The sequence below is a fragment of the Manis javanica genome, chromosome 11 (assembly GCF_040802235.1).
Source record: "Manis javanica isolate MJ-LG chromosome 11, MJ_LKY, whole genome shotgun sequence".
Taxonomy (NCBI): Eukaryota; Metazoa; Chordata; class Mammalia; order Pholidota; family Manidae; genus Manis; species Manis javanica.
Window position 1 is genome coordinate 16,708,189 of NC_133166.1, and position 27,721 is coordinate 16,735,909.

Here is a 27,721-nt window from a genome sequence, read left to right on the forward strand (position 1 = left end):
ACAGTCCAGCAACTCAAAAGGTTGAACAGTGCTACTGTACTATCCAGCAATGCCATTCCTAGGTATATACCCAAGAGAAACGAAAACATATGTCCACACAAAAGCATGTACACAAATGTTTGTGGCAGCTTATTCAGAATAACCAAAAAGTAGAAATGACCCAAGTTTCCATCAATTGATGAATGAATAAACAAAATGTGTTATATCTGTACAGTGCACTGTCATTTGCCAATCAAATGAAATGAAGCCCTGACCCATGTGACAGTGTGGATGAACTTTGAAAACATTATATTAAGTAAAAGAAGCTGGTCAGGAAAGAGCAGCTATTGTATGATTCTGTTTATATGAAATGTCCAGAAGAGGCAAATTCATAGAGGCAAAAGTAGATGGTGGCTGTCCAGGGCTGCAGGGGGTTCGTGGGAAATGGGGAGTGGCTGCTAATGAGTATTGGGTTTCCTTTGGGGGTGATGAAAATATTTTCAAATTGATTGTGGTAATGGTTGCATTGATCTGTGAATATACTAAAAATCATTGAATTGTACACCTAAGTGGGTGACTTGTATGGCATGTTAATTATATCTCAGTAAAATTGTTACTACCAAAAAAAAAAAAGGAATGATTGTCCTAGCTTAATATACTTGTATCAAGCAAGCAGACAGCTGATAGGCCATCCTGGTGTAAAGGCCAGAGAGATCTAAGATGCTTTCTTCTTAGTGTTGAGGTGAAAGTTATGCAAAGAACTAGGCTTCCCTGGGCATACAGGTGAAAGCAGAGCTCCTTTGCTGCTTGTTGAACGCTTTAAAAAAAGCATTGGCCCTCAGAAACCTGTGACAAGGAGAGCTGAAGATCAAATAAGCTGAGCCTGAGAAATGTGCTGTGTCCTGTTTTCCAGACCATTTTCCCAGGATAAGTTACAGAGACAGATGGCCCCTGACCTGCTTCTGAAAATAACCACTGTTGAGGAGAGGAGGGTTGGCTTAGTGGGAGCTGCCCTGCCAGGGGAGTTCAGACCCCCAAGATGTAATAGGCTCCAAAATAAGACAAACTCAGACCCGAGAGGCTGTGGCCCCACCAAGCTCACCGCATCAGGGAGCCAAAGCAGAAGCTGCTGTCCACTGCCTTTCTGTGTGTGTGCTTCTCTTTCAAGTGACTTTTATTGCTTTTTAAAAAATCTCATTATCACATTTGTTCCTTGAAAAAATTAGAAAGTAAGAAAAATATACAGAAAAAATAAAATGCATTCATAATTCTCCTGCCCTAAGGAAACAGGTACTAATAACATCCTTATACAGATAGCACACACACACACACACACATACACACAAACAAACAAATGTTAGAATTTCTTTTTATACAGTTTTGCATCTTGCTTTTTCCCGGATCTCTAAACATTCTTGACAAACATGGCTCATAGACTGTCGGCATATTAACTTTGCACCGATGTGCCTTAATTGATAGAATTAGACACTTTTAACACTAAAGATGTTTTCCCTTTTTAATGTTTAAAATTTTTTTTATTTTATACTTTTACAATGTTGTGATGGGTATTCTTATAAGTAAATCTCTTGAAAAGTCATCTTGAGTAAATTCCTGGAATGGAATTGCTCAGTTAAAATGCTTTCACATTTAAAAAATCAGTTTATATCAAATCATACTACCAATATCAGTGTATAAAATCTTATTTGTGTTTAAAACCAACGTCTATTTTAGCATCTTTTAGAAGCCAGACATTTTCACACTTACTGTTCCTTTTTCTTCTGAAGTTTTAAGTGATCATTTTTTTTCAGTATGAAGAGAATTAAATGTACTCATTGTGAAAAATGTTGATGATATAAAAACATTTTTAAAATTGAAAATTGCCCATATCAGTGATAACCATTAAAGATTTTTTTCAGCCAACCTTTTCTCCTTTACATATATACAAATTCATTCATTCTATAAACATTTTTGAGGATTTACTATGCTGAAGGAATGTGATTTTCCATTTTAACTAAAATAATTTTGTCCTGCTTTTTCTCCATAGCCTCTTTTAATCCTCAAAACAACTTGACCTATCAGCTACTGTTTCTTCTATCTTGCAGGATATTGGTCCACAAAAGAATTTTCAGGTATTCTAGTCCAGCTCCCCACTGGGGAAAGTGAGGGCCAGAGAGGTCCGTGAACTTGGCCATGATCCTGTGATGCATTGCTGACCTACTCTCAGAGCGCTTGACCCCTCGTCTATTGTGGCAGACTACAATCTCTGATATGGAGGTGACTCTGTTCTCAGGTGGGGTGGCCATATAATTAATTGTCCAAAACAGGATATTTTAGAGCAAAGGTGAGGCACTATTAATTCCTGCAGGATAACAGATGTAAATTGGGGTTGTCCCTGCCAAACCAGAAGGTAAGGTCCCTCTAGCTCTCCATCCTTGGACTTCTCACCCTCTGAAATGCTTTGCAGTGGTGGATTTCAGTCCATTTCAGGTACCTGGGGGAACCAGTTCTGCAAAGTGTTTCTGAGCTGAGACTCTGAGTCAGGCCAGGATACAGAGATGGGCAGTCTGTCGCTATTGGGCAGGCTAGGCTGTTTAAGCATTAGACTTGAATTAGTTCTGTTTAAGCAGAAGTTGGTGGCACTACAGTGGAGTTCCTGGTTGTCCAGCACCCAAACCTTCATATCAGGGGGACCTCCCAGTTTTCCTCAATGCCCCATTATGTCCTTAGAACTGAGGAACATGTTATTTATTCAATGCAACAAGTGACTGTCCTGTTAAGAAGAAATAAATATGAGGTTGGCACATGTGAAGAAAAGGAATGTATTTGGTTGTAAGTAGAAGGACTGGTGTATTTTTGGAAAGGAGACTGAGAATATGAAACACAGGCAGCCTTCAGGAGCTTGAACCCATCCGCTCAGGGTTCCCCTGAGATGAAGTACCTGCATCGGTCTAAGAATTTTAGTTATTTTTTTCTAAATGTTATGTCTTGAGTAACCACTGTGTACTGGGCACTATGCTAAGCATTTTGCACACAGGCTTCTAAAATGCAGGGCTGACAGTTGAAAGGTTATTAGGAGGCTCTTCCAATAATCTGGGGAATGGCACGGGAAGAAAGTGCCCTCCCTGTAGCACACAGCTAGCACTCTGCCTTCACATGCAGGACTCACACGCCCCACTGTGCAAGCAGACAGTGATTGTCCCTACCGCAGCTTAGATGGGGCTAAGTATAGGTCAGTAATATTCTGTTTGGTGGTTTAGATGGATTTCTCAGGACTGCAGAAAAAAGTGTAAAGAAGTGCATTTTATTAATGGCCTTTTTATTAATTGAGAATGCTAAAGGGCTGTGCCCTGAGAACTACCTTGCCCTAGTTACAGGTTGTTTCAAATGCTAAGGAGAGCTTCCATCAGTTCACACGGAGGTGTGAGTAACTCGAATTGTTCTTTCTGCAGATCTCAGAAGTCCCTTGTCATATGTTTTTTTCCATGTAACATGGCTGCCTCCCTAACACATTTCCTCTTTTTATGAAATCAGTGAGTAATACATATTGATAAAGAGGTCATTGGTAGGCTTGTGGATCAGCCATTCTTTACTCCCCAAAACCACCCTCTCCTTCCAGCTGAAACACCTATAGCTGGGGGGCTGGAGAGGAACTCGAGCCAGTTGAGCCATTACCATGATACTGTTGGGGCCCTTACCAGCATAATGTCATCAACCCCCACAGCAACTCTTGCATTGGTATTAGCACTCCATTTGTCAAGGGAGAAAACTGAGACTAACAAAAGTAAAGTGACTTATTCAAAGTCATAGAGCCAGTGCGGAACTGGCTTTGGTCCCTGGTTAAAGCAGTAAAAGCCTATGGGCTTTGCACTTGAGATGTGTTTCAGCTGATGAACAGGAATCCCCCTCCCCTTACTGCACACCAGGACAAATTTGCACCACTCAGTGGAAGCAGCACTGCAGTTATGAGTTCTCACCCAGGTCCTTTGACCTCAGACAAAGCAGTTTACTTCTGTCAGCCTCTAGTTCTGGACCTTGAAAATGAGGGTGCATTTTCCTACTCATAGGATTGTTGAGAGGAAAAAAACCTTAATAAAGCCCTTGGTCTAGTTTCTGGACTCCAGGAGGAGCTCTACCTGCATTTGTTCCCATTCCAGCCCCAGCCATATGGGTGTCTGTACTCTTCCCCTTTGTTACTTTCTTTCTCCATCCTCATCTGCTGTAAGCTGGAGCTAGAGAGACTTCCTCTCAAGAAAATATGTTGGCTTCCCTCCCCCCTTCACTGGCCCTCTTTGTCGTTGGGGTGAGGTATAAGGAAGTTCCTGTCAATCATCCCACTTAATTTTACCATGGACACAATGGAAAATTCTTGGGAAGGCAACCCTAGCCCCATAGTCCTATGGCACCAGGCATCCAAACCTGCCTAAGTGAACATGTATCTGGGCCCCACCCAGACAAGCCCAGATCATGTGGACTTTCAACATCCTGGCCAAGCCAAGCCAGTTAGAAAGGAGATTTGGGTGGCTGAGCAGATGCCTTAAAGAGCAAATCCTTCCAAAGCAGAACCCTGATCTTATCATCTTCCTGCTTTAAAATTTTTTGTGACTCCCCAGTTAAGGTCTAATTTCTTTTTCCTTGTGCTTGAGGCCTGAACCTACTGTTCAGAGACTTCTCACTCCTCTCCTTACATAGACTTTTGTGCCATAATTAAGGTACTTGCATTCCCTCCTTCCTGCCATCCATCTTTTCTTCCTTTAGTGAATATTTACTCCCACTGGCAGACACTGTGCTAGGCACTGGGGAATGGGCAAGTCTGGCAGGCTAGTGTGCAGACACAGACGAGTAAACACTGCACTGTGGAAGGTGATGAACACGGCAGGTGCAGGAAGCCGTGGGAGCACCCAGAAGGGTTGCCAAACCCAGGTGTGAGGCATCAGGGAAGCCTTCTGGGGGAGGCGACTGTGATGTTAGGCCCTAAGGATGAGTGGGAGCTAGGGAGATAGGCAGGGTGGTAGTGATGAGGAAAAGAGAAGAGGAAGGGAAATGCTCAGGGAGAAGGAGCAGCAATGTGCAAAAACCTGGGCAAAATGCTGTTGTTGTGCTCCAGGGGGTGCCGTTCACATAATGTGAATGGTGTCCTGCAGTTGTGCAGCTCCGCAAATCCGGACAAAAGGGAGAGCAGTGAGTTCATGGAAATGAGGGCAAGTCAGCGCATCTCAACACACTTGGTGAGAAGTTAACAGTAACACATGAGACTTGGAGGTAAAGGAAGGGTGGGCCAGCTGCTGGAGACCAGGTGAAAGATGAGGGCCTAAGGCTGGAGTATTCTTCCCTCCATCATGCATGCTCAAGCCCCCTCTCATCATCACTTCCCGCTGGACTCTTCCAGGGCCCCAGAAAGCCCTTCTCACTTCCTCTGGTTGACGTGAGCCCCACCTCATCCTCCCGTTGCACTGGGCTGTCTTCTGTTCTGACAGGTCCCACCTCCGCCTTGCTGAGTACTCTGTGTGACTCTCCCTCTCCTCCCATCCTCTCTTTTGGGGTTGTGTCTCTCTCCATTTGTTCCCCCTCCCAATCTAGCCTAACTGGTGGTGGTCAGGAAATGTTCGTGGAATGAAAAAGCGTTCACCCTACTTTTGCAATCATGTGCTACTCTTATAAAAATGAAAAGGTAAAAGAAAGTCAGTGCTCCTCACTTTGTATGTACATATTTTTATGCATAGCAACAGCTAAGCTTTATTAGGTGTTTACTGGCTGTCACACTCTTCTCAATATTTTACTTGTTTCGGCCTTTAATCCTCAAAGCAACCCTGTGAAGTAGTTTCAGTCTCCATTGTACAGGTGAGGAAACTGAGTCACAGTGGGAGGGTAGCTTGCCCAAGGACATATCTACTCAGTTGGCAGGGAGTGCAACTAGAATTCAAATATAGGGTCTGAATCCAGAATTCATACTCTGAATGTGACCCTGTCCTACTTCCGTGGGTAGCAAATTGATACAGAGATGAATTTTATTACATGTAATTCGAGCACTCATGTATTACACACATCATAAAAAATATACAAAATAAATACTAGAGAAGGGTGAGATAAAATAAATATTACTAATATTTTCTTGTGCCCACCCTACCTTGGGACCACTTAAATTAAAAGCTGTTGATGAGTAAGAGGAAGGGAATTAACCTGTTTCCAGTCATCTCTGTACTTCACAGAAACCTCATTAGTGGTTGTGTACCTACTAAAGACCTGGATGCCTTATTAGGTGTTTTGAATACTAGGATATGGATATTCAGAGCGAACCCAGGGACCTGAGATGAAGCCTGGAGACAGGATGGAAGGGAGTCTGAAGCTTGTTATGGTACAATTTACTCAGTTCTGGAACTATTTATTTCATAAACCTTGACAGATTTACTCAAGAAGAGGTTGTAACAAGCACCCTGGCACAGCACATCATGTTTCTGTATTTCTTAACTTTTGTCTGAAATCCCGACAACATTGCATAGTATGGTACTAGTTATCTCAAGCTCATCAGAAGCTCTGATTGGAGATCATAAGATGTCTTTGGTTAACAAAAGATGAGGAAATGAATGTGTATTTGCTTAATAAAGGCAACATGCTCCACAAAATCTTTCCCAAACTGGGACTGCAAGGGAGGGGGAATCGTGAATGGGGGTCTTGATGGGATGGTTTCATTCGATTTCGTAAACATTGGAGTACTGACCCTGGGCCCCTACTTGCTCGTGTGTACAACGTGCCCAGATGCAGCATCTCTAGTCCTCACAAGAACTGGACAAAAGGGGAAGGGCGCCCAACTTACAAGTGAGGACCTGGAAGTCATGTCCCCAACATCACACAGCCAAGAGGGGGCAAGGTTGTGATGCAAACCCAATTCTGTTCACTCCAAAGCCCACTCCAAGAACACACTGTACCCCAAGAATATGCCACATGTTTATGTGGGAGACTATTTATGTGCAGATAACTACAAATACAGCAGGGCAAATGTGACATCAGGTCTCAAGACAAGGTTCATTCAGAGAAAGGAATGATCACCCCTCTGGTGCTGTGTGGTAAGTGGTGTTGGAGAAGGCTCTCTCAAGGTGAACTGGAAACACTGGCTTGAATGGTTTTGAGGTGAATCATAGCCTCGATATTTAGGTAAAGGAACCTAAACATGGAGGGGAAGCTACTGACCCTGGTCAGTGATCCCTGGTGCCTCAATTGCTCATATTGAATTTCTGTATGAACCAGCCACACGGCATACATAGCGGCTCTATCAAATGTCCCACGTGGTTATGCGCAAGGGTTGACATGAGAAACATGGGATTTGCAAAGTCCCTCAAGATTTGGTGGACTGAACTGAGCAAGTGTCTCTTGGTGGACAGACCACAAAAAGCTTTTTTCCTTTAACAATTAGCAGGACACCGTGCCACGTACACACCCCCTTTAGAGTCCTGCCTAATCTTATGATGACATGTCTGGGCTGCGTTACATTTCCTAAGGTTAAGTCTCTTTGAAAAGTTGAAGAGATCTGATGATGTTTTACATCTTTTATCAGTCTAGGATGTGGAAAAAGAAGCAGCTCTTGCTGTAAAGTGGGTGCATTGTCTTGTACTGTATACTTTTTATATGTCTGTGCTTCTGTTCCCTCTCCTGTAGACGATGTACTGCACATGTCTAAAAGCCAATCGCAGATAGGACTGCAAACTGTCTGAGCTCAAAGATCTTGCCCCAGGCTGTTTCCTCTTTCTGAAGAGTTGGGAGTATGCTCACAGAGCTATAGAAAGCTAGGATTTTACAATCATAGAACCCTGATATGTTAGAAATTTAGAGTCAAATATACTGACTTAGTGTACCTTGGAACTCATGAAATGTTAGTATCCTAAACAGAAGTTTCTCATCTGAAATTATTAGAACTCAAGGATCCTAGTATGCTGGAATTCATTTATTCAGCAAGCATTTATTTGGTACTTACTATGTGCCAGACACTAAGCAAGAGTCTGGGGATACAGAAATGAAAAAGACTGCTAAAGTTCTTGCTCCCAAGTAATTTGCAGAGAATGCCAGGATTTAAGACTCTTAAAATACTAGATTCTTAGAAAAGTACAACATTAGTGTGTTGTAATCCTAGGATGCCCACAGTGGAGGGGGAGCCCTGGATCATTCTCTCCAGCTCTCTCTACCTTTTATGAGAAACCAGAACTTGTTCCAGACATGTCCAGGTTAAAAATCTCACTAACAAGAACATCATTTCAGTTCAGGGACATCACAGAATGGCCAGCTTGCAGGGCCTCACGATCACCCAGTGTGGCTGCTCATTTTACCCCTGAGCCAACTGAGCTTCAGAGGTGGGGCAGCTGTTTGATAGGTAACACAGCCTGGCAGGACCAGACCTCAGGTTTTCAGGCCCTCCCAGTCAACAGGCAAAGCAGGAGAGCTTCCCGTGTGTTTCCGCGGGGTGCCCTCTTTGCAAGCCACTCAGACTTCTGCACCGAGGCCTCTGCTCTTCGGAAGGAGTTCGCACTAACTTTCTCTGCAGCGGCATGAGCCCCACCTCGGGCCCACATGTGCAGTAGATCGTCCGGTGTTGGGAGCACCCTCCCCCCTTGATGCGTGTTTTATTTTGCCCCCTACCCCCACCCCGTGTGCCTCAAAACCAATTTTCATTATTTTTTCTGTCTGTGTTTGTCTTTGTGGTTCGCAGGTGCTCCCTTGCATTGTTCATCCGCTTCATCAACCCCCATTGAGCAGTCCCCCTCCCCGCCCCCCTCGCCTCCGGCCAATGAGAGCCAGAGGCGGTTGCTAGGCAACGGTGTGGCCCAGCCAACCCCGGACTCAGACTCTGAGGAAGAGTTTGTCCCTAATTCATTCTTAGTTAAAAGTGGCTCCGCCAGCCTGGGGGTCGCAGCTAACGGTAAGTCCCTCTCTCTTCCTAACTTCGGTGGGGGTTTTTTTTTTTCCTTTCGTTGGCGATGGTGGTTGATCTGCCGGCTTGGGCCGCTCGCAGGGGCGGAGGGGCCTGGTGCATGGGGGGCTCGGGTTGTCCGGGGCCTGGGGCGGCTCCGTGGCCGTGTTCGGAGTGTGCAGGGGTTGGGGGTGCTGCTGTCCATACCCCCGTGACAGACGTCAGAGCTGCGCCAACAGAGATGCACAGACACAGGGAGACAGAAACATCAGGTAGGAAACTGAGGTAGGAAAAGATACAGAGACAAAGTTCCACACAGTAAAAGAAAGGTTAAAACAAAAAAAGCACTAGTCGGCTACCTTATGTGTGTCAGGGACCGTGCCAGCTGCTGCCACTTGTTGTTTCAGTGGCTCCTCACAATCCTGCATAAGAAACCAAGTATAGAAGTGTCCCCATTAACCACGAGAAAGCTGGGAGAGCAGGTACAGCCAGGGGAGCTCTGGCCTTGGAAGTTCTGGACTGTCTCACTGCCCCGGAGACAGAGGGCCCCCAGATTCCAAGCAGCTGCAGGGCTGAATGTCGGCTGCAGAAAAAGCCACTGGGCTTAAGCATGGATCTGCCCCATAATTCTGCCCACTGTTGTTCAAAGCTCTATCTTGATGCTCTTAAGGAGAAGGGTATGAGGGGTGTGGTGGAAGAGCCCTAGGTTGACCAAGAGCCAGAGATCCAGGTTTTAGCTGTTGGTCATGTGCTGTGTGATGTGGGCTAAGGTGCTTGCCCTCTCTGCATCCAGCAGAGGCTAGTCACTTCTGTGCAAGGATGCCCTGGAGGGGATTCAAACCTCCAAGAGGTGGGATAACATACAGCCTCTGCTCTCTTTGGAAATCAGAGAGGAGGTCTTTGATGGTTCCTTCCTAGAACCTTGATGGTTCTCCTCTGATAGGCTCTTAAGGCCTACATTCTCTGTGACCAAAAGCCAAACCATCCTCCATGCCTTTTCCCTCCAGACTCCCTGAGGGTGGCCGTGTCCTTTTGGTGGTTTGGTGTCACTGCTCCTCTGTACCTTTTAACTGCTTGTATTTCAAACTATGCCCAGAAACAAGAACCAGGCCTGGGAGAGTAGAAACCTGTGTGCCAGTTCCAGCTCTGTGGCTCACTGACTATTTATCCTTGGAAAACCACTGTCCCTCTCTAGGCCTCAATTTCCCCATCTTGCCAGTGACGGAGCAATCTCTAAGGTATTCTGATTTTATGACTGCCACGTGGCGCCAACCTAGGTGTACCAGCCAGTAGCCTTCTTTCGCTTACATGAGGGGAGGGCAGAGAATGATACATATATAGGTATAAATATAGATACTCTGTTCATTTTTGCAAGTAAAAGAGAAGGCAGGAGATTAAAGTTCTTAATCTGTCCCTTTGCTAATTAACTGAACAAGAGCAATAACTTTGTTGCAAGTTCTGCAGCAAATTGATGGCATTATTGCATTATTGATGTGCAGGGAAGATGGGGTACTTTGGCCTGCAGCTGTCTGCTCGGTTAGGCTCCTCAGTGCCTCTGCTACCCAGGGACCTAGACAAGCATGGATTCCTTCCCTGGGGCCTTACTCTGAGTGTGTCACTCTAAAGATGGGTGATAAATGTGTCCCATGCTTGAAGGAAAAGTCTGGGTCCTTAGCAGTCTGCTGCTCTAGGGCTGGTGGATTATGGTTATAAGAGCCAGTGAATATTACTTCACAGCTGGGCCTTGTCTGCTACCTTCCTGTCTCCAGAAACTCCAAACTGAGGGAACATCTATGAGCCACAGGACCCACTGATACTGACAGGATCCAGCACTAGCAAGTGAAGATGAGTGGGCCCTGCTGCATAGTACACCCAATAAATGTTTGTAAGGTTTTGATTTTTTTTTCATGAAAAATAAAAATGAAATTAATTTATCTTCCTTGGCTTTGTCAATTATAAAAGTAACAGTACTTCTAAACAGTCCAACAATACAGAAAGATAAAAGGTGAAGTTCTCTTGTAATACTTCCTCCCAGAGAGGACCACTTTCAGTTTGGGGCATGGCCTGACAGATGGGTTTCATGTAGTGTTAACTTCAGTGAGTGAATGAATGAGCAAGCCGTACACACTGCGTAAGGACCCCAGTGCAGCCAAGAGAACAAGGGCCATAGAGTCAAACCTTCTGAAATTAAATCCAGATATGCGACCCAGGGCTAAGGAGCTGGCCACTCAGTTCATCAGTTAGTTGCTCCATCTGTGAAATGGGAAAAACCTTCCCAGGTTGCTAGGGAATTTAAAAATGGTAAACAGGGTAAACTTCCCTATCTTCACATCCCCATTCCCTTCCGCCAATTTAGGCTTTAGAGACCACCCTAAAATGGATTAATTCCTGTCGCTCCTTCAGCGCCCATTTCCCCAGAGAGTTAATTCAGAATGTACTTTAAATGACAAAGGCGGCCCCTGGGCTCCTGAAGAGTGAAAATGAAGTGGTTTCTTTTGGTGGGAGCTGACTCACTCAGTGCCCTGCCCAGGAGGGCTGCCCCTCTGGGAACCAGCCTTTTGGAGCTCGGGCTGCACTCTCCAGGGGCCCCCCAAGGGGCCCTCTGCCTACAGCTGTGTCAACTCCAGCCCCAGGCTGCAATCCCAGGCCCAAGATGCCTCTCAGCCGCCCTGCCTCAATCCCCATGTAAAGTGCAAGAAGAACACGTGGGGCATTACAGAACAGCTCATTTTCCCTGTGGAAAAGAAAACAAGGAAGTAGCTCTTTCAGTCATCAAAATCCTAATCCACCCCTAAGGATAACCATCTAGAAATCACTGATATATATAAACAAAGATTTCCCTAAAATATCAACTAGTCACAGCTGAGAAGCTAAGGAAGTGGTTAGGATTTATTAGGTATTTGTTCCTACTTCATAGAAACTTTTCAGAGTCAGTATTAAATGTTCCGTGAATTGTTGCAATCTGAATTCTAAAAGGCCTTTAAAACCTTGGTGGTTAATATTTAAGAGGGTCAGAGAATAAATAGCTCAGGGAAAACTGTCAGGTTCTCAAAGCCTAGGTGAGGTAGGGGTGGTAGGAGAATTTACATGTAATGAGCGCATCCTGTGTGTCTTGTCTCTACAAGTATCTTATTGGAGCTTCCACTTACCTCCGTTTCTCTGTTCAGGAAACTGAGGCCCAGTGAGGGCCAGTGACCCATCCATAGCCCCACCACTTACCAGGGACAGGGCAAAGGTGCGCACCCAAGCAGCCTGCCTCCAAAACCCCTACTTCCTGCCTCTTCTTTCCTTTCTCAATTTGTTTTGTTTTGTTTCCAATAACAGATCCTGTTATTTTTATGTCTCCACTTTTAATAGGCTGGAGAAAATGAGGGAAATTCCACCAAAGAAAAGTTGATTTTACAAGAAGTGTAAATTGTTGAATTCCCTTAATCCCTCACAAACCTATATGAAGCATATTATGTGAGAGGTGTTAATCTCACTGAATCACATCTACCCTGTGACATGGCCATTTTCAGATTCATTGAGGCAACAGAGGGCCAGAGAGGTTAACTAATTTCCCCTAAACCACACAGCTTGTTAAGTGGTAGAATCAGATTTGAACCCTAGGTCTATCTGATACCATAGGGCAGAATCTTTCAGTTATGTTTTTGTGAGGACTGCCGGAGTTTCAAAGATGAACCAGACAGACCAGCTGCCTTAGACACTAAATGCTGGTGTTGCTTCATGAGATCCAAGCCCTGGATGCTGGGTCATCCTGGCCTTGTTTTACCCCCAGCACTACCTCCCTGCCTTGCCCTACAGATTTCTCAGGCTCATCACACTGGTCAATCTCACTGTTGTTTGGCAGTTTCATTGACTTTCTCGGGTCTTAAGCAGCTGGGATTATTTTGTTTTGACTTCCAATCCAGTGGAGGAGTGTTTATTTTTCTTTCTAAATGGGAAACACCGCTATGTATGCGACCTCCTTCCAAAAGTGTTTTTCTTAAAACAAAACAAAACAGTCCAACTTAATTTAGAACCTGTCCAGATTCCCCTGAGGGAGTCTGCCAGGATCCTTTTAAGTCAGTTTGTGAAATCAGAAGGCAAAATTGTGCCTTGTTCCTACTGTTGAGGAGAAGGGCCCAGTGAGGTTTCATGTTGTCCTTTCATTGTGAATTGCATGGACCCTGTTTCAGTGGTTCCATGCTGCCTGCAGGTGTTTGGGTATGTTTCTTGAGTTCCAAGAGCAAAAGGCATCAGTGCATGTGAAGTTTTCAGACAGTTGTGTTCACCTCTCCTCCCAGCTGTCTTGCATCAAAAGGCTCTTGTTGGTAAATAAATTTTTATACCAGCTATGTAGAGAATTTCAGAACCTATCTCCCAGTGGCAAACCAAATTGATTTCTTCCTTTATTCATTCATTCACGCTGACATTTGCTATGTTTGTGTATGTTTTCCAGAGAGATGATAGGGGAAGGGCATTCTAAACAGAGACCCTATAAAAATCGGTATTTAATCTATGGGGTCAAAATCCCTTAAATGAAACCCTCAGAGATAGATGCATTTCAGAATTCAGAAATTTTCAGATTTCATAAAGAAAATATAGTGCATACGCTTTATTTTTCCTAACAGTTCCAGGTAATCAAACACATTGATATTTCTGTAGAGAAATATATAGTTACACTGGTGGGATTTAAAAAAATAAAAGATTCTGAGCCTCATGTCAGTTCAGATTGCATTATGCACCGAAAGACTTTTCATAAAATTTTCAGTCTTAGAGTTTTGGGATTTTAGAATGGTGGTTAATGGATAACGATCCTAAATTGTGCCTATTTAAAATGAGGTACCAAGTCTTGGAAAGGTTTAGTAACTTGCCAATGGTTATAGAGATAAATAGATAACTTGATAACTAGAAGGCATGATACAGGTGTAAGCCACTGACTGGAAAGCTTTATAGAAGCATTTGTTGTTGTTTATCCATAACGTCTACTTGGAAGAGCCATGCCCCTTCTGTGGTAGACCTGGGACCTCAAGAGGCCATTACCAACAGACTGGCTGGTTTGCAGACCTGGGAATTCAGGGAGAAAAGCCCAGTGCTCAGTTCTCCAAAGTCTAGAACTTGGCAACTCTGTGTTTTAAGGACCTTTTCTGGAAGCCTTTCAAGCATATGGATGCCTATTCTTTGATGCCCTGTTACCTTCTGTACAGACTCCTCCCTAACAGATTGGGGACCTGATTATTCCCATGTCTGATTTCCACATTCAACTGTAGTTCCTTCAGGGAGGCCTTGCCCAAGGCTTTTATCTTCACTGTGAGCATGTGTAAGTTGTAAAATTGAAACTGAAAAAAAAGTTGATATTCCCTTCTCCTTTCTGCCAGCCTCCGTACCCTCACCCCAACCAACACACACACTAAACCACCCTCCCAGGAACAGTGCTGTGAGCCCCACACATAATATAACTGTGAAGACTCGCAGAGATGAAGTGATTTGCCCAAATACAGAGGCAAGGCTCGAAGCATGGCTCCAGACTCCAGTGCCCTTTCCACTTTACCAGGTACCTCCCCCGACTAGACAGACAGGCCCTCACCCAGGCCACCCAACAGGGACAGACGGTTATGCCCCCTTAACTGGGGGCAGTGGGGACAACCTCACAGGGGTCACTTCTGTTTTTGTATAGTTTACAAAGCCCTTTTTCATTCGTTACCTCAGGCAAATTCTGGTAACTCTAATTTAATTGCCACATAGACTTTCTAGGAGGTAAGGCTTCTTCCTGACCTCGCAAAATAAACAGGTCACATTTTGAATTAATGTAACTGAACGTCCTGAGAGAACCAGGGCCCTCTAATTAGTCACTCGCGTGACACAAGAGTAGACTTTTTTCAGGTCCCTTTTCCACTAATTTCCCAAAATACCATTGCATTAAAAGGTACAAAAATAACATTTTTGGTATATGGCTTGATTGGATCTAGGAATTCCTAGACCACCCCCCAAGGAAGGCACATTAGCCATGTATCCGGGCTTTTTCCATCTGGAAACCAAGCCTGGTTTGTGCCCCCACTGAAATATTAGTGGCCTGCTCCGTGGAGCCCTGTGGACACCAAACCAGATCTTACAGCATCTCCTGACACTTCAGCACCCAGACTATTGAGGAGGCGCCTGGAAGCAGGCCGAGGAGACTTTGGGAGATTAGTCTAACTAACATTTGCGTGGCCTTTGCATTCCCAGGACATGTTTACATCCGTCTTCTCATTGGGCCCACAGCACAGCACTGTGAGGCTGGCCAAATATAGGGTATTGTGGGCATCGTGGTTCACTGGAGGGAACAGGCTGTGAGAGGGCAGTTGCCAGCACAGAGCTGCCCTTCTGGCTGCACTGCTTTGAACCAGTTGGGATTTGCTTGGACTTGGTCAGAAAAATCTTCAAGGACCACTGTCATCCATATAAGCACTTGTTACAAGTTTACTTGTTATAAATCTCACAAGAGAAACCTCTTCATAACCCACGTGAGTTATTGTGGAAAGCTGCTTATTAGGAACCATAGGCCGGGAAGTGCCAGACCTGGCCTCTGAGCCCAGCTCTGCCTCTAACCTGCAGTGTCCCTTTGCAAGAGCCTTGTCCTTTGGCTCCTCAGCCTTCTAGTCTGGACAGTGGAAGAACAGGAGTAGATCAACATTTCCCCAGCTTTCATTGTGTGTCTCTGCCAGTACACTGTCCGTACTTACAGCAGCGCGCCCACTTACTCTGCTGTTTACTTTCCTTTATTTCAAACTGCCTCCTTTTTTCAAACTTTTCTTTACCTAAGTGAATTTATTTATTTTAAAAAGAAATTGTATATTACTGCAGCAATTCACTTGCCATAAATAGAAAGGAGCTGTAAAAATAAATGCAGTGAAAGCCAGTTATCATGTTCCAGAGAGATAATGCCTGCTTAAGGACGCTGAGAGGAGATTTGCTTCTTTTTGTTAAATAGGGACACTGGCAAGTGTTTGGTGTTAAAAATACACTAGCACCAAACTGAGACTTCCTTCTCAACATCATCAAAAAGGTTGAAAGAAAATGGAAGCTACCCTGCATTGATTCAGTGTGATTTACTGTATGCCCTGCATACTACCTAAAATCATGTTCAGCAGAGACACAGCCTTTCTCTGGCACTCTGTCTAGGCTTTTAATACCACACCATGGCCCACTCACCTTGAGAATAAACATCACTTGCTGCTGCCAGAACCTGCCCTTCTTCCCTTCCCTGAGTGTGGTCCGTCCTGAGCAGTCTGTCCCCACCCTCCCCCCCAACAGCCTCCTGCCCTCTGCCCCTGTCATCAGGTCTGAGCTGGGTGCTTTGAGCTCAGCTGGTTCCCACATGACTGTTTAATGGCTCCCAGTTTGGACCAGGAAACCATGTGGCTTCCTCTTTTCCCTCTCCTTCCTCGTTTTTCTCCCCTCCTTTCTCTCCCTCTGAACTGCCATTATTTATATAGGTGTTTGAGATTAAACAACCAAAAAAAAAGAACCAACTCTCTGCTTTAAAAGACTGAAGCTAGAAGAAAAACAAAAATGCCACAATGTGAAGTCATGGGAGGAAAAGATAGGTGTTGCAGATCCTTGCTGTGCTGTGTGGCCACAGGCAAGCTGCTTAACCTCTCTGGGTCTCCGCATCCTCCTCTGTGAAATGGATATAGGTTTTAATAGTACTTCATAAAATATTTATGTACGTGAGAAAATACGGGCAAGACTTCTAGTGTGGTGATTGCTCCATAACAGGTGCCTGATGAATGTTAGTTTCCTTATCCCCCTGCGGAGCCCAAACATTTTTGACCAGATATCTCTGGAAGGAAGGCGGCCTCCAACACTCCTCCCTCCCCAGGCTTGGAGGAGATGCAACAACCAGCAGGCCTGTCTGGGAGGCTGAGCTGTAATCCCACACCCCGTTAGCCTGATTCCAGAGATTCAGGGTGGGGGGCGCGAGCCCAAGGCAGCCGCTAAACAAACATAGCACGGGGTCTTCAAAACAGAGCTTCAGCTTCCTTGCTGAAGTGCCCGACATTGCTTCCATTCCCCACAGCACCAGGAGCTGAGTGTTGATGTTTAATACCAGAGAAAGCATTGTAATGCCTTTTCCTGCTGGTCAGCTGGCCTCCCCACCCAGAGTTGAAAGGAGCAGAGAATGACTGGTAATTCATTTAGGCATCACTCCCTCTCTCCTAAACACATCATATTTCTATAAATTACCCTGGAAAGCTGCTGCACAGGATAACAACAACAATATATATGTTTGCACTTCCAGAGACCTCTCTGTAGCTGCCACAGTGAGGTTCTGGGGGAATCACACCTCATGTGAGCCAAATTCCCCCGCCACCAGCTATGACCTCACCCAAGCTCACCCCTTGTACCCAGTTCTATAAAACGGGGATTAGAATAGCAGTCTAGAGGTTTCAAAGGTGAGATGGGAGAACATCTAGGATACTGAGACTATAATAGGTGCTCAGTGTTTCCTGATCTCCCCTTTCAATCTTCTACAAAGAATGGAGTATGTTTTTAATTGGTGAGGAGGATATCTGATCCAAATTTAAGTTGTGATCACTGGTCTGCTGTCATCCTGAGAGTGAGCGAAAGGGAAGTTGAGGTGATACCCATTTGCTAGCTAACAGATTGCTGCTCCCTCTAGCCAAACCGTTCCCTGCTATGTCCTCTGGACCACTGCAGTATCACCCTCCCTGGCCTCCCTGCCTGCCGTCTCTCCCTTTAATCCATCACACTGGCCTGGGGTGCTCCTTCCAAAGCCTAGATCCCTATCATAGTGCCTCTGCTAGTGACGCTCCATGTCTTTCCCACTGCTAGCAGGCCCAGGGCCTAACTCCTTGGCATGGCAGCCAAGCCCTTCTTCATGGAGGCTCGGCCCTGTCTCCCTAGCTGCTTACTCCCGTGTTCCTGCTAGGGAGCTGAGGTCGCAGCAAACTAACACAGATCTTGAGGGGACAGGACATCCCTAGTGCACAATACAGAGCCTGTGGTCAATATCTGGCAATATTAGAAGCAAAGGATTCTGAACATAATGAAGCTGTATTAATTTAGAGTGAGATCAGGGGACTCTTTCTGATTTGGAGTGACATGGGAAGAAATACAGTTTTTTTTACCCTTCAGAATCAATTCAATTCAGCAAATTATTCTTAAAGACCTACTGTTTGCCAAGGCCGATGGAGAATAGAAAGCAGTCCGCTCACCCGTTGGCTGTTGGGTAGACAGACACACACCTAAACACCTCTGTCTAAAGCAGGCATCCATGAGGGCCACAAAGTAGGCAAGGATGCCAGGGTGGTTAAATGTCAGAGGTTCAATGCAAACTGGGAGGTTCAGAAGATCCTCCTAGAGAGAGAGAATAACTCCCAAGGAGCACAGACAAGTTTACACTCCCAGGCTCTGCCTGGAAATGAGCTTTAGTTTTATGGATTTGTAGGGCTGCTATGGACTAAATTGTGTCCCCCAAAGAGTCATATGTTGAAGCCCTAAGTTCCCCATGGAACTGTATTGGCCATAGGTCTTCTAAGGAGATGATTAAGGCTTATGAGGTCATAAGGGTGGAGCCCTGATCTGAATGAACTGATGTCCTTATGAAAAAGGAAGAGACCCCAGAGCTTGCTCACTCTGCCGTGCAACACAGCAAGAAGAGGTCACCTGCAAGCCAAAGAAGGGCTCTCACCGGAAGTGAAACCCTGCTGGAGCCTTGGTCATGGGCTTCCCAGACTCCAGCATGATGAGAAATAAATGTCTGTCATTGAAGCCACCCAGTCTGTAGTGCCTTGTGATGGCAGCCCAAGCAGAGGAAGGCAGGGCTCTGGTATAGAGAGGAGCCTAGGTATTCATGCTTTGTATGCCAGTTTTTTGTGTGCAACTGAATGCTCCCAGCCAAATTGTGAGGTCTTGCAGCAATTATTTCCTCAAACATCCATTCATTCATTCATTCATTCATTCATTCAGACTCCTCCAGGTGTGTGCTCTGCACGGAGTCCTGTGCTGGGGAGTTCTGATTAGATGTCATCTGTGCCCTTCCTGTGTAGCCATGTCTGTAGGGGATAAGTACAGGGAACACCAGCCTCTGTGGCTGGGGCAGCAGTGAAGTCAAGGCTGCCGGAGCAGCAGGGGCCCATCTGCACGCCGCCCAGTTCCTACTCTCAGGGAGATTTTCCTAGGGTAGGGGTAGAGTGAGCAGAAGGGATCGAGGGCAGGCATGCTGTGTGCACTCCGTGCATTTCAGAGCTCACTGGGAGGCGGTAGAGGTAGCAGGGAGGGCCTTGGGAACTGAGCAGAGCTTGCCATACCTTTAGGCTGTGTAACAGAAGAGCACATCCCCTTACTGTGCCCCTGCAGGGTGCCAGCTGCTCTGCTAGGTGCTGGACCTTGCCCACCCTCCGGACTGTGTGGCTGGTGGGCTCTGGGGCACAGGGTTAGGAGCATGGTTTGAGTTCTGGCTCTGCCACTCCTTGCTGAGATCTTTGGCAAATGATTTAACCTCTGAGTTTTCATTTCCCCTCGTGTGTAAAATAGAATAATAATACCTACCTCATAGGTGTTGTTAGAATTCGATGTGAAAAAAAGGTATGTGAAGTACATAGCAAAGTGCGCACTTATTATAAAGCCTTAGTAAGTGGAAGCTGCTACTACTGTTATCATTGTTTTAACAACAGCCTCAGAATGGTGCAATAACTCGGCCAAGGTTACAAAGATAGTGGTGTTTGGCATTGCCTGGCTCCTGACCCATCCTTTTCTCACCCCTCCAGGCCACTTTCTCTCCTCTAGTAGCCAGCAACCCCTCTCAACAACCTTTGGGAAGCCAGAGGGCTCTGGTAGTGCCCCCAGTACATCAGAGATTTCTTTTACCCATGCCCCATCATCCTGCACTGAAAAGGGGGTGCATGCGTATTTTGGCAGCAATCCCTGACCCCTGGCCAGATCACCCCTGAATGAAAACCGCTGAGTTGCGCTCTAGTTCTTAGCTCTTTTAAGATGCCCCAGTTGGGCTCCTGCATAGGTGACAAGATGATGTACGAGGTCTGGATAAGCAGCTTATTTGTCTGAGCTGGTGATGGCCTTTTTCCTGAGTTGGGTTAATGGTAAGGGGCAGTGGCCCTTTAAAGCCCAGACAATGGACAGGCTTCTCAGGTCACCGAATCACTCAGCAAACAGCCTGAGCGCTCGGAGCCCGGGAGGCCTCTGCCCTCCCTCCTTGAGGCTAACCCCACTCTTCCTCCAGTGATGTGCTGCTCCTTCCTAGCAGGGAGGGACACTGAAATAATAGGAGAGAAAGACTCAAAGAGCATTAAAATGAAGGACTTCAGAGGAGAAAACCAAGACAGAGGACAAGGGATAATTCCTGAATTCCCGCCTCAACTCTGTACCCAACTTTGCACCGTCCCAGACTTTGCTCTCTTCCCTCCCCACACGCATGGGGCCCATGGAGACCAGACTTATTTCCCAGCCACAAGTTTCACTACTGAAACCTAACAGTAGAGATCACAGTTCAAATGTTCAGGCTGGTGGTCAGGACCCACTAGAACTTACCCCTTTCTCTCTTGAGCCTTTCTGCACCTTCCCCAAGCCCCCACTTTAGTGAGGCACATCATTTGGCCTTCATAATGTGCTTCAACCAAAGCAGCTTCCTCTGAGCACTTTCTTACATTTGCTTCTGAGTAAGCCTCTTTGAAGAACACTTTGCCTATTAAACATTTCTTCAAAGCATGAAAACCACAGATTGAAATCACTGTATGAAGAATGGCAGTTAGATTTGAAGCCAGACTTTCTGATTCCCTCTCCTAACTTTCTCTCAATGCATGTATTTATTTTTTCATTCTACAGAGATTTCTTGAGGACCTACTGTGTGCCAGCCACTGAGGTAGGCCCTGGAGTACTGCTGTGTAAGACAAAGATCCTGCCTTCCAGGAGGGGTCTGAGCATTTAACATCCAGTCCTCCTGAGAGTACAAACATGAAAAGTGCCCCTGTCTTTGGCATCTCAATGGCATGAGTGGCCCTGGGAAGGGCATTTTCAGGGTGTGGAGGCTAAAACCAGAGGAGGATAGGTGGGAGGCAAGAAGACAGAAAACAGTTAGGAAAACTGATTCTAGGAGAATGGGCCTTTGCATCACAGATGACTTACTAATTTCAACAGGCAAAGGTCCCTTTACAGTGGGGAGATCAGGACTTGTCACCCTGACCAGGGACCAAACTTAGTGATCACTAGTATGAAGCAGTATGAAGCCCATTCCATCATGCCTGAGACATGCTTGCTGAAAGCAGTTAACCTGAGTCCAACAGTGAGAAAACAGACTCCCCCCTTCCCACCCCGTCGGCTGTAGGGCCATCTGTGGGCCAGCTGGCCTGGCCATCCCCACAAGTCAGTATCATGAAGAAAAGGATTCAGGAGTGTTAGGGTAGGTGGAAGTCTCCCCTAGATTAAAGGAGACTAAAAAATACACAACAGCCAGCTGCAACGCTCCATCTCAACTGGATCCTAAGTTTTTTTTAAGGCTATAAAGAAGACATTTGGGGAAGAATTGGGGAAATTTTTAAATGTGGTGTGTATGTATGTTAGGTGATGTTATGGAATAATTGTTCACTTTCTTGAACACTTCCTAGTTGTAAACATGATACTGTGGTTATATGGGAGAACTGTGCTAATTCTTAAGAGATGCATGCTGATGTAAAGTGTCCTGGTGTCTGCAACTTTCTCTCAAATGGTCAGAAAAAATTTATCTATATATATAGAGAGAGTGAGATAAAGCAATGTGGCAACATATTCACACTTGACATATTTAGGTGAAGAGTATACAGGTGTTTTTGTTCTGTCAACTTTTTTATTTATTTTGAAAATTTTCAAAATAAAAAGTGTAAGATATTTTGATTGGATTGGAGAGAGATGGAACAATGGCACCTGGATATTTGGGACCAGTGAAATATGGGTGCTTCTTGTAGCGAGATCCCACCCTCACCCCTTTGGGAGCTCAGAAAGCAGAAACCCCTGCACCTTCACAGAGACTGAGTAGTTTCCGCAGTTGTGATAAAACACGCCCTTCCTGGGCATGGAGGGACTTCGGTGAGGTGCTGGAGCTCGTAATGGGAACCACATTGGCAGGAGTGTGCAGAGCCCCACCCCAGAGATGGCCCTTCCGTGCTGAGGCAGGGTGGCTGGAACGAATTACTTGCATTCATACTTGTAAAACTGCCTTGGCACCAGAAGTGATCCTCGTAACCTGAGCTTTACGGCGGCACAGCCATAGTTAAAGCTGGGCCAGCCTTGCCCCCACACCCTCTCTGTCAGAGGTTTATAGCTAATGCATAAAACAATTCAGCAGGAGCTGAAACATGAAAACCTCCTCTGGTTTGTGAAGGCAAACTTTTCTGTTTAAAGTTTTCAAGGGAGGCAGCACTTGGGAGTAAAACCTTTTCCATCTCCTTTTACTTTTCCAGCCCTTGGCCCGGCTCCCGAGAGCCCACAGCCACCCCCATCCTGCTCCCCACCCCAAACCCAACCATAACCCAATCACAGAAGCTGCTGCGCGCCGTGGCTGGAAGGGTTCCTTTGGCTGGGGAGTCCTGGTGTTTGAATCTGAGTCCCGGAGCTCTGTGGCCTTGGGCAGGAGCACTTCCCTCACTGAGCTTCAGCGTCTTGGTCACTCAGAGACAATATTTAGTGCACGGTTGCCAAGCCCTGTGGGTGTGCATCACTGAGCGCATGGAGTCTCCGCTCACAGTGGCACTCTGTAAATGTCACTGATTGCATCAGAGTGTCAAAGACATAGAAATCTGTAGAGAACAGTTGCATTATTTTGACCATGAAGAAACATCTTCCCAAAATTACTCTCATTTTTATCTAAAAAGTAGCCAAAGTAAGGTTCTTAATGGAAGAGAAATCACATGGAATGTCACAGAAAAATAATTTTATTTTATTCCCTTCTTAAGCGTTTTTGGTAAAATGAAAGGACAGGATTAAAGTCAGATAGGCCTACATTCAAATTCCAGCTCTGCCACTTACTGGTAGAGTTAACCAAGCAAGGCAGGTTAGTAATTCATTCTGAGCCATTGTCCTTTCATCTGTTCAAGAGAATAATACCAACCTAGCAGAGTGAGTGAGGAATCAGCACACTTTGTGAACAGCTCTTAGCCCAGCACCTGACCCATAGTAAGCATTTACAAAACAGAGCTGCAATTAGTACTGAGTCTGAGAACAGGAAGGCTCCTAATATCCAAACCTGTCTTTCACATGTTGCTCTTGGGCAACAGGAATGACAGACCAAGGGCAGCCAGCTGACATCAAAAGCCCTGCCCTGCAGACCTTCCAACAGATGATGAAAATGCGCTGTGATTTCTGCCCTTTTGAAGCTGTCTCTTAGCCTAGCTACTAGGGCTAGGAGGACGCTGAGGATGAAGAAACTTCACTTTGTTATTTCACAGCGGGGTAGCTCCTTCAGATGGGGCAGGCTGGTTTGTTCAGAGCCCGGGTACCCAGACATGCGATCGGGAAAAGAAGACAAACCTTCACTGGCCTGTTTTGTTTTGTTTTTTCCTGCCTGAGTCAGGACTAAGCACCCCAGCCTGCTTCATCAGCGGTTCAGCATCAAGTCACCACTGTGTCAGCCAGTCCATCCTATGCAGGTTTTCACTTCCAATCCCAGCTCTGCCTCCAGGAGCCGTGTGACACTGGAAAATCACTCTGCCCCGTTGGCCCTCACTTTCCTTATCTCTAAAGGAAGAAAGAGGCCACCTGCTCTGCTGGCCCCTCCAGCCTGTCATGTGGCTTCTGTGAGCTAAGACGCATAAACGGATGAGAGCTGCACAAAGGGAGCTCTAGGAAGGCCGTCCCAGGAGTATGCACTCCAGCCTGGCAGGCTCACTGCACACACCTCGGGGCACTGGGTGTTTTCCCTAAAAGCTGCATGCAGAGGATGTTATTACTAAAATATTTGGTAAACAGAATATTTAGTAAATGGAAACATTGTAAGTATAGGATAGGAGATAGAGAATACTAACATTTATTTACCATTACTTTTAATTTGTTCTGGTTTTGGCATCTAGATTATTAACTGTATTTCTGTACATTAAAGTAGTACACCTGGATTGCCAAGACTTTCAAGCAGGTCAGCTACAACATCACTGAAGATCTAGGTATATTTCTCTAATGGAAAACAAAGGATTTTCAAATATGCCTTGAAAATACCCATCCTTCTGGTCAGGTGAGAATTTATGACAAGCTATTAAATGATGTGTATTTGCTGTGTATTTCTCCTGATGAAGCAGAGGAAATAATATATAAAAAGGGGCAGATGAGGGTAGAAAGGGGCTGGACTTGTTTCCTGTGCATGTGCTGGTTAGGTTCAACATTTCCAATTTCTGCATTCCTTGGGATAAGGTTCTGCCCCTCACACCCACTCCCAGCCCTTCACCCCCATACCAGGGTTCCTTCCTTTTACTGTCGCACCTCTTTCAAGAGTCAAGATCTTTCAAAATGTGTCCCTTCTAGGACTGAAAAGTTGCCTAAAAGTTGGAATGTGAAATTACCCCCTTCCTTCTGCTCTTCCTAGGGGCACTGCTCCCTACAGACTGGGAAGAGCTGCGTGGTTGTCTGGAAGGTACCCACCTTTAAGGGTCTTGGGCTAAGGCTGCCTTCTTTGGGGTTAGCAGCAGGTGCAAGTGTTCTGGGCTCAAAAGAGCGTATCCTGAAGACCCGCACAGGATCTCTTTGCAACCCTGGAGGAAAGTGTTTCATCGGATTTAAAAGTCTGGCCGGGACTCCCGCTGCACTTTGCAGGCCGGGAGCATTTTCAGCCTTACAGGGGTTCTGCAGGGAAGACAGGGCTTTGGAGAGGGACACAAGCTTTGGAGTCAGCCAGAACTTGCCTTAGATCACTGGGTCTCCAGTTCGTAGCCATGTAGCATTGGAAGATCAGTCTCCCTCTCTCAGCACTATTTTTGTCTTTTGCAAACTAGGGATAACAATTCTTACTTCAGTGGCAGGGCGGTACTTGGCAAGACTGGGGTAGTATTTGTGCAAAGATGAGCAGGGCCCTGGTGCCTGGTAGACACAAGAATGAGTCAGTCCTTCCACCTAAGGGCTCCTAGAGGACCGACTCTCCTGTGTGCTGCCCACAGGGCTTACACTTGTGAACGAATAAAGGATACAAGAAGGGGATGCGGCTCAGCCATGGCACTAGAGGCATGCCACCCAGTTAGCTCTGGCTTTCCACAAAGGTGTCCTGGGCTGTCCTTGGTGTGGCTAACACCTTGCATCTCCATGGTTAAATGACCTCATGACCTCAAGTCTCAGTACTGCTTGGGGATGGGAATAACTACTTCATAGGATTGTCACGGAGATCTGATGAGATCATGTGTACAGAAGCATCAAGCACAGTGCCTGGCACATAGAAAATGCTCAAAAAATGCTGAATTTTACAAAAAGGAAATCTGGTTGAAGACAGGCCAAGAATGCAGTCTGCATTCTGTCAGAGTCAGCTCCCTGCCCACTTCGGGGACAGCTTTGTGAGGTGACAGTGAGGCACAGCAGCCTCAGACTGCAGGAGAGCCTGCTCTGGATTGTACAACACTTTGGGGTGGGCGCCAAGAGCCAAGTGGTCTGTGTTCCCAGGTCTGCCCTGCCCCGGCACCTGCTTCTAGAGGAATCCCAGCTAGCACCCTGCCAGAGCTTGCCTTCCTGCCTCCCAGCCTGAGGCCAGGTGACATTCAAGCCACATCTCAATGGGTGTTACCAAGACCTGAACAGAGCAGCCTTTCCCTACGGGCACTCCCGCACCCACCCTCCCTGCCAGGCTGGCCAAGTACTTTATGCAAGTCCCTGAGCCTTTGCGTGTAGGCCCATCTGCCAGCCACCAAGGTGCCACTTTCTCTGCTCCTCAAACATACCTGGCCCCTTTCACAGCTCTGCACTTCTCTTAAAGAGCACCTTTGCTAGGTACATGTAGTGCCAAGTGCTTTCATGTCTCTTGTCTCATTTAATCACAAATTCTGGAGCTCCAGCATTATTGCCTTTTCACAGCTCAGGCAACTGAGGCTCAGAAAGATCAAGCAATTTGCCTAAGGTAGGGCAGCTAGTAAGTGACAAGCTCCCGGTGGTCTGGTGCCTGAGCTCAAGGTCTCAGCACCTGCCACACCCAGGGCACCTGGGAAAAGCTTCAGGCTCCACTGCCTGCGGGCAGCTGCCTGCCCAGGCACTGGAGTACAGGCTGTTTGTTCACTCCTTCACTGACAAAGGGATGCTATTTGTTTACTTCTTTGGTAACTCTCAGGCTAGGGGGCTCGGGTGAAGACAGCTCTCAGCTTTAACAGAGAATGGCTGGAGGGTGCTATTTTTGTAGGCCTAGGACCAGAAAGAGAAGAGAAAGCAGCTGTAGAGATTGGGTTAAGTGCTTGGCTTGTCAGAAAGATAATCCCCCCACACCTGTGTCCTGGAAACACAATCCAGGGCTCTGAGATGCACTTTCATCTGTCACCAGGGCGTCCCCAGGGTGACCTACCCAACCGTATCCAAGCTGGTGGGGCTCAAGTTACATGGCCCAATCTCAGGGCTCTTGAGTCCCAACAATGCCTATTTGTCCTTTGGAACTGCCATCTCCCAGGAGGAATGTTAATGGGACCAAAAATGGAGGGGGGATGGGAGGTAGCAGAGACTCACTTCAGTCGGATCCCACTCTCAGGTCAGCCTCTTAAGTGAGCTCATCCGTGCATGTCTGCTCATCCTTCTAAGAGACACTTAAACCAGCTCCAGGAAAGGGAAATTCATCAACTGCTTTTCCAAAACCAGACCACCACTCCTAAAGTGGGGTCGGAGATCAGAGGTCTTCTGTTTAATCTAGGACCTAGGCTACCCCTTGCAGACGTTGTAATTCAGCTGAAAAAATATTTTCAAAAGCAGAAAAACTTGAAAACAACCCAAAGGTCCCAATAATAGAAAGTTGGTAAAATAACATTACCTTCTCTCCATGTTTTAGATAGATAGCCATTAAAATCGTATTTTCAAATAATATTTAAAGATATGAAAAAAATCATAATGTTAGGAAAAAATTTAGAAAACTGTATACATAGTATGAATCTATTTAATAAGTATATGTTAACACATGTATAAGAAAAAACTAGAGGGAAATAGACCAGGGAGTGTCAACAGTGATTATTACTGGTTTTTGTGGCTATGATAGATTTTCTGATTTTCCTTTGTACTTTTCTCCTTTATACATTTTCTAGAGAAAACATTGTGACTTTAGAGTCAAAAGAAAAGTAATTTCTTAAAAATTATGTTCTGTTGCTCCTTGTTTATAACTGACATTGTGCTAGGCGCTAGGGATGAGAGATTTAGAAGAGCTTAGACCTCACTCTCCCTGAGCTTAGAGAGGCTAGCAGGATATAAAAATATACAGGTGGATTTTTTTGGTAATGTTTTTAAGAACATCAACAATTATACTGGCACATGTGTTAAGTTATATTGAAAGTTCCACATGTTAATGTATGTTTACATTTAAACCTTACAATTTTATGAAGTAGGTAGTTATTAGCCTACATTACTAAGAGTTAGTACAGGTTGTTATGGGAACAGAGAGAATAGAGAGATTAATTCTGTCTTGGGGGGTCAGGGAGGCTTCAGTCAAGGATTTGCACTTGTGCTGATTCCTACCGAATAAATGTGAGTTCTTCAAGCAGACAGCAAGGGAAGGTTTTTCAGGTGCAGAGGACACCATAAACGAAGACACCAGGAAATGAAACAGCAAGACACCGTTATGGAATGGCTAATGCCACACTCCTTCCTCCCCAGTGAGAAGCTAGAAAGGCCTTCAGGGCCACTCTCTGAAGGGCATAGAGGATCATGCTGGCA

The 27,721-nt window shown here is 45.8% G+C and overlaps 1 protein-coding gene across 10 annotated transcripts in view; it reads left to right on the forward strand.

Annotated features, from left to right (window-relative positions):
- TENM4 (teneurin transmembrane protein 4) overlaps positions 1-27,721 on the forward strand; it is a 711,224-nt gene that overhangs the window by 424,278 nt on the left and 259,225 nt on the right. For 9 of the 10 annotated variants that reach the window (XM_073215955.1, XM_073215950.1, XM_073215952.1 and 6 more), the window contains one exon: positions 8,675-8,884. The exons of the other annotated variant lie outside the window; for it this stretch is intronic. In XM_073215955.1, coding sequence (XP_073072056.1) covers positions 8,675-8,884 — 210 coding nt within the window. The remainder of the gene's footprint in view (positions 1-8,674; positions 8,885-27,721) is intronic. 10 annotated transcript variants of the gene reach the window in all.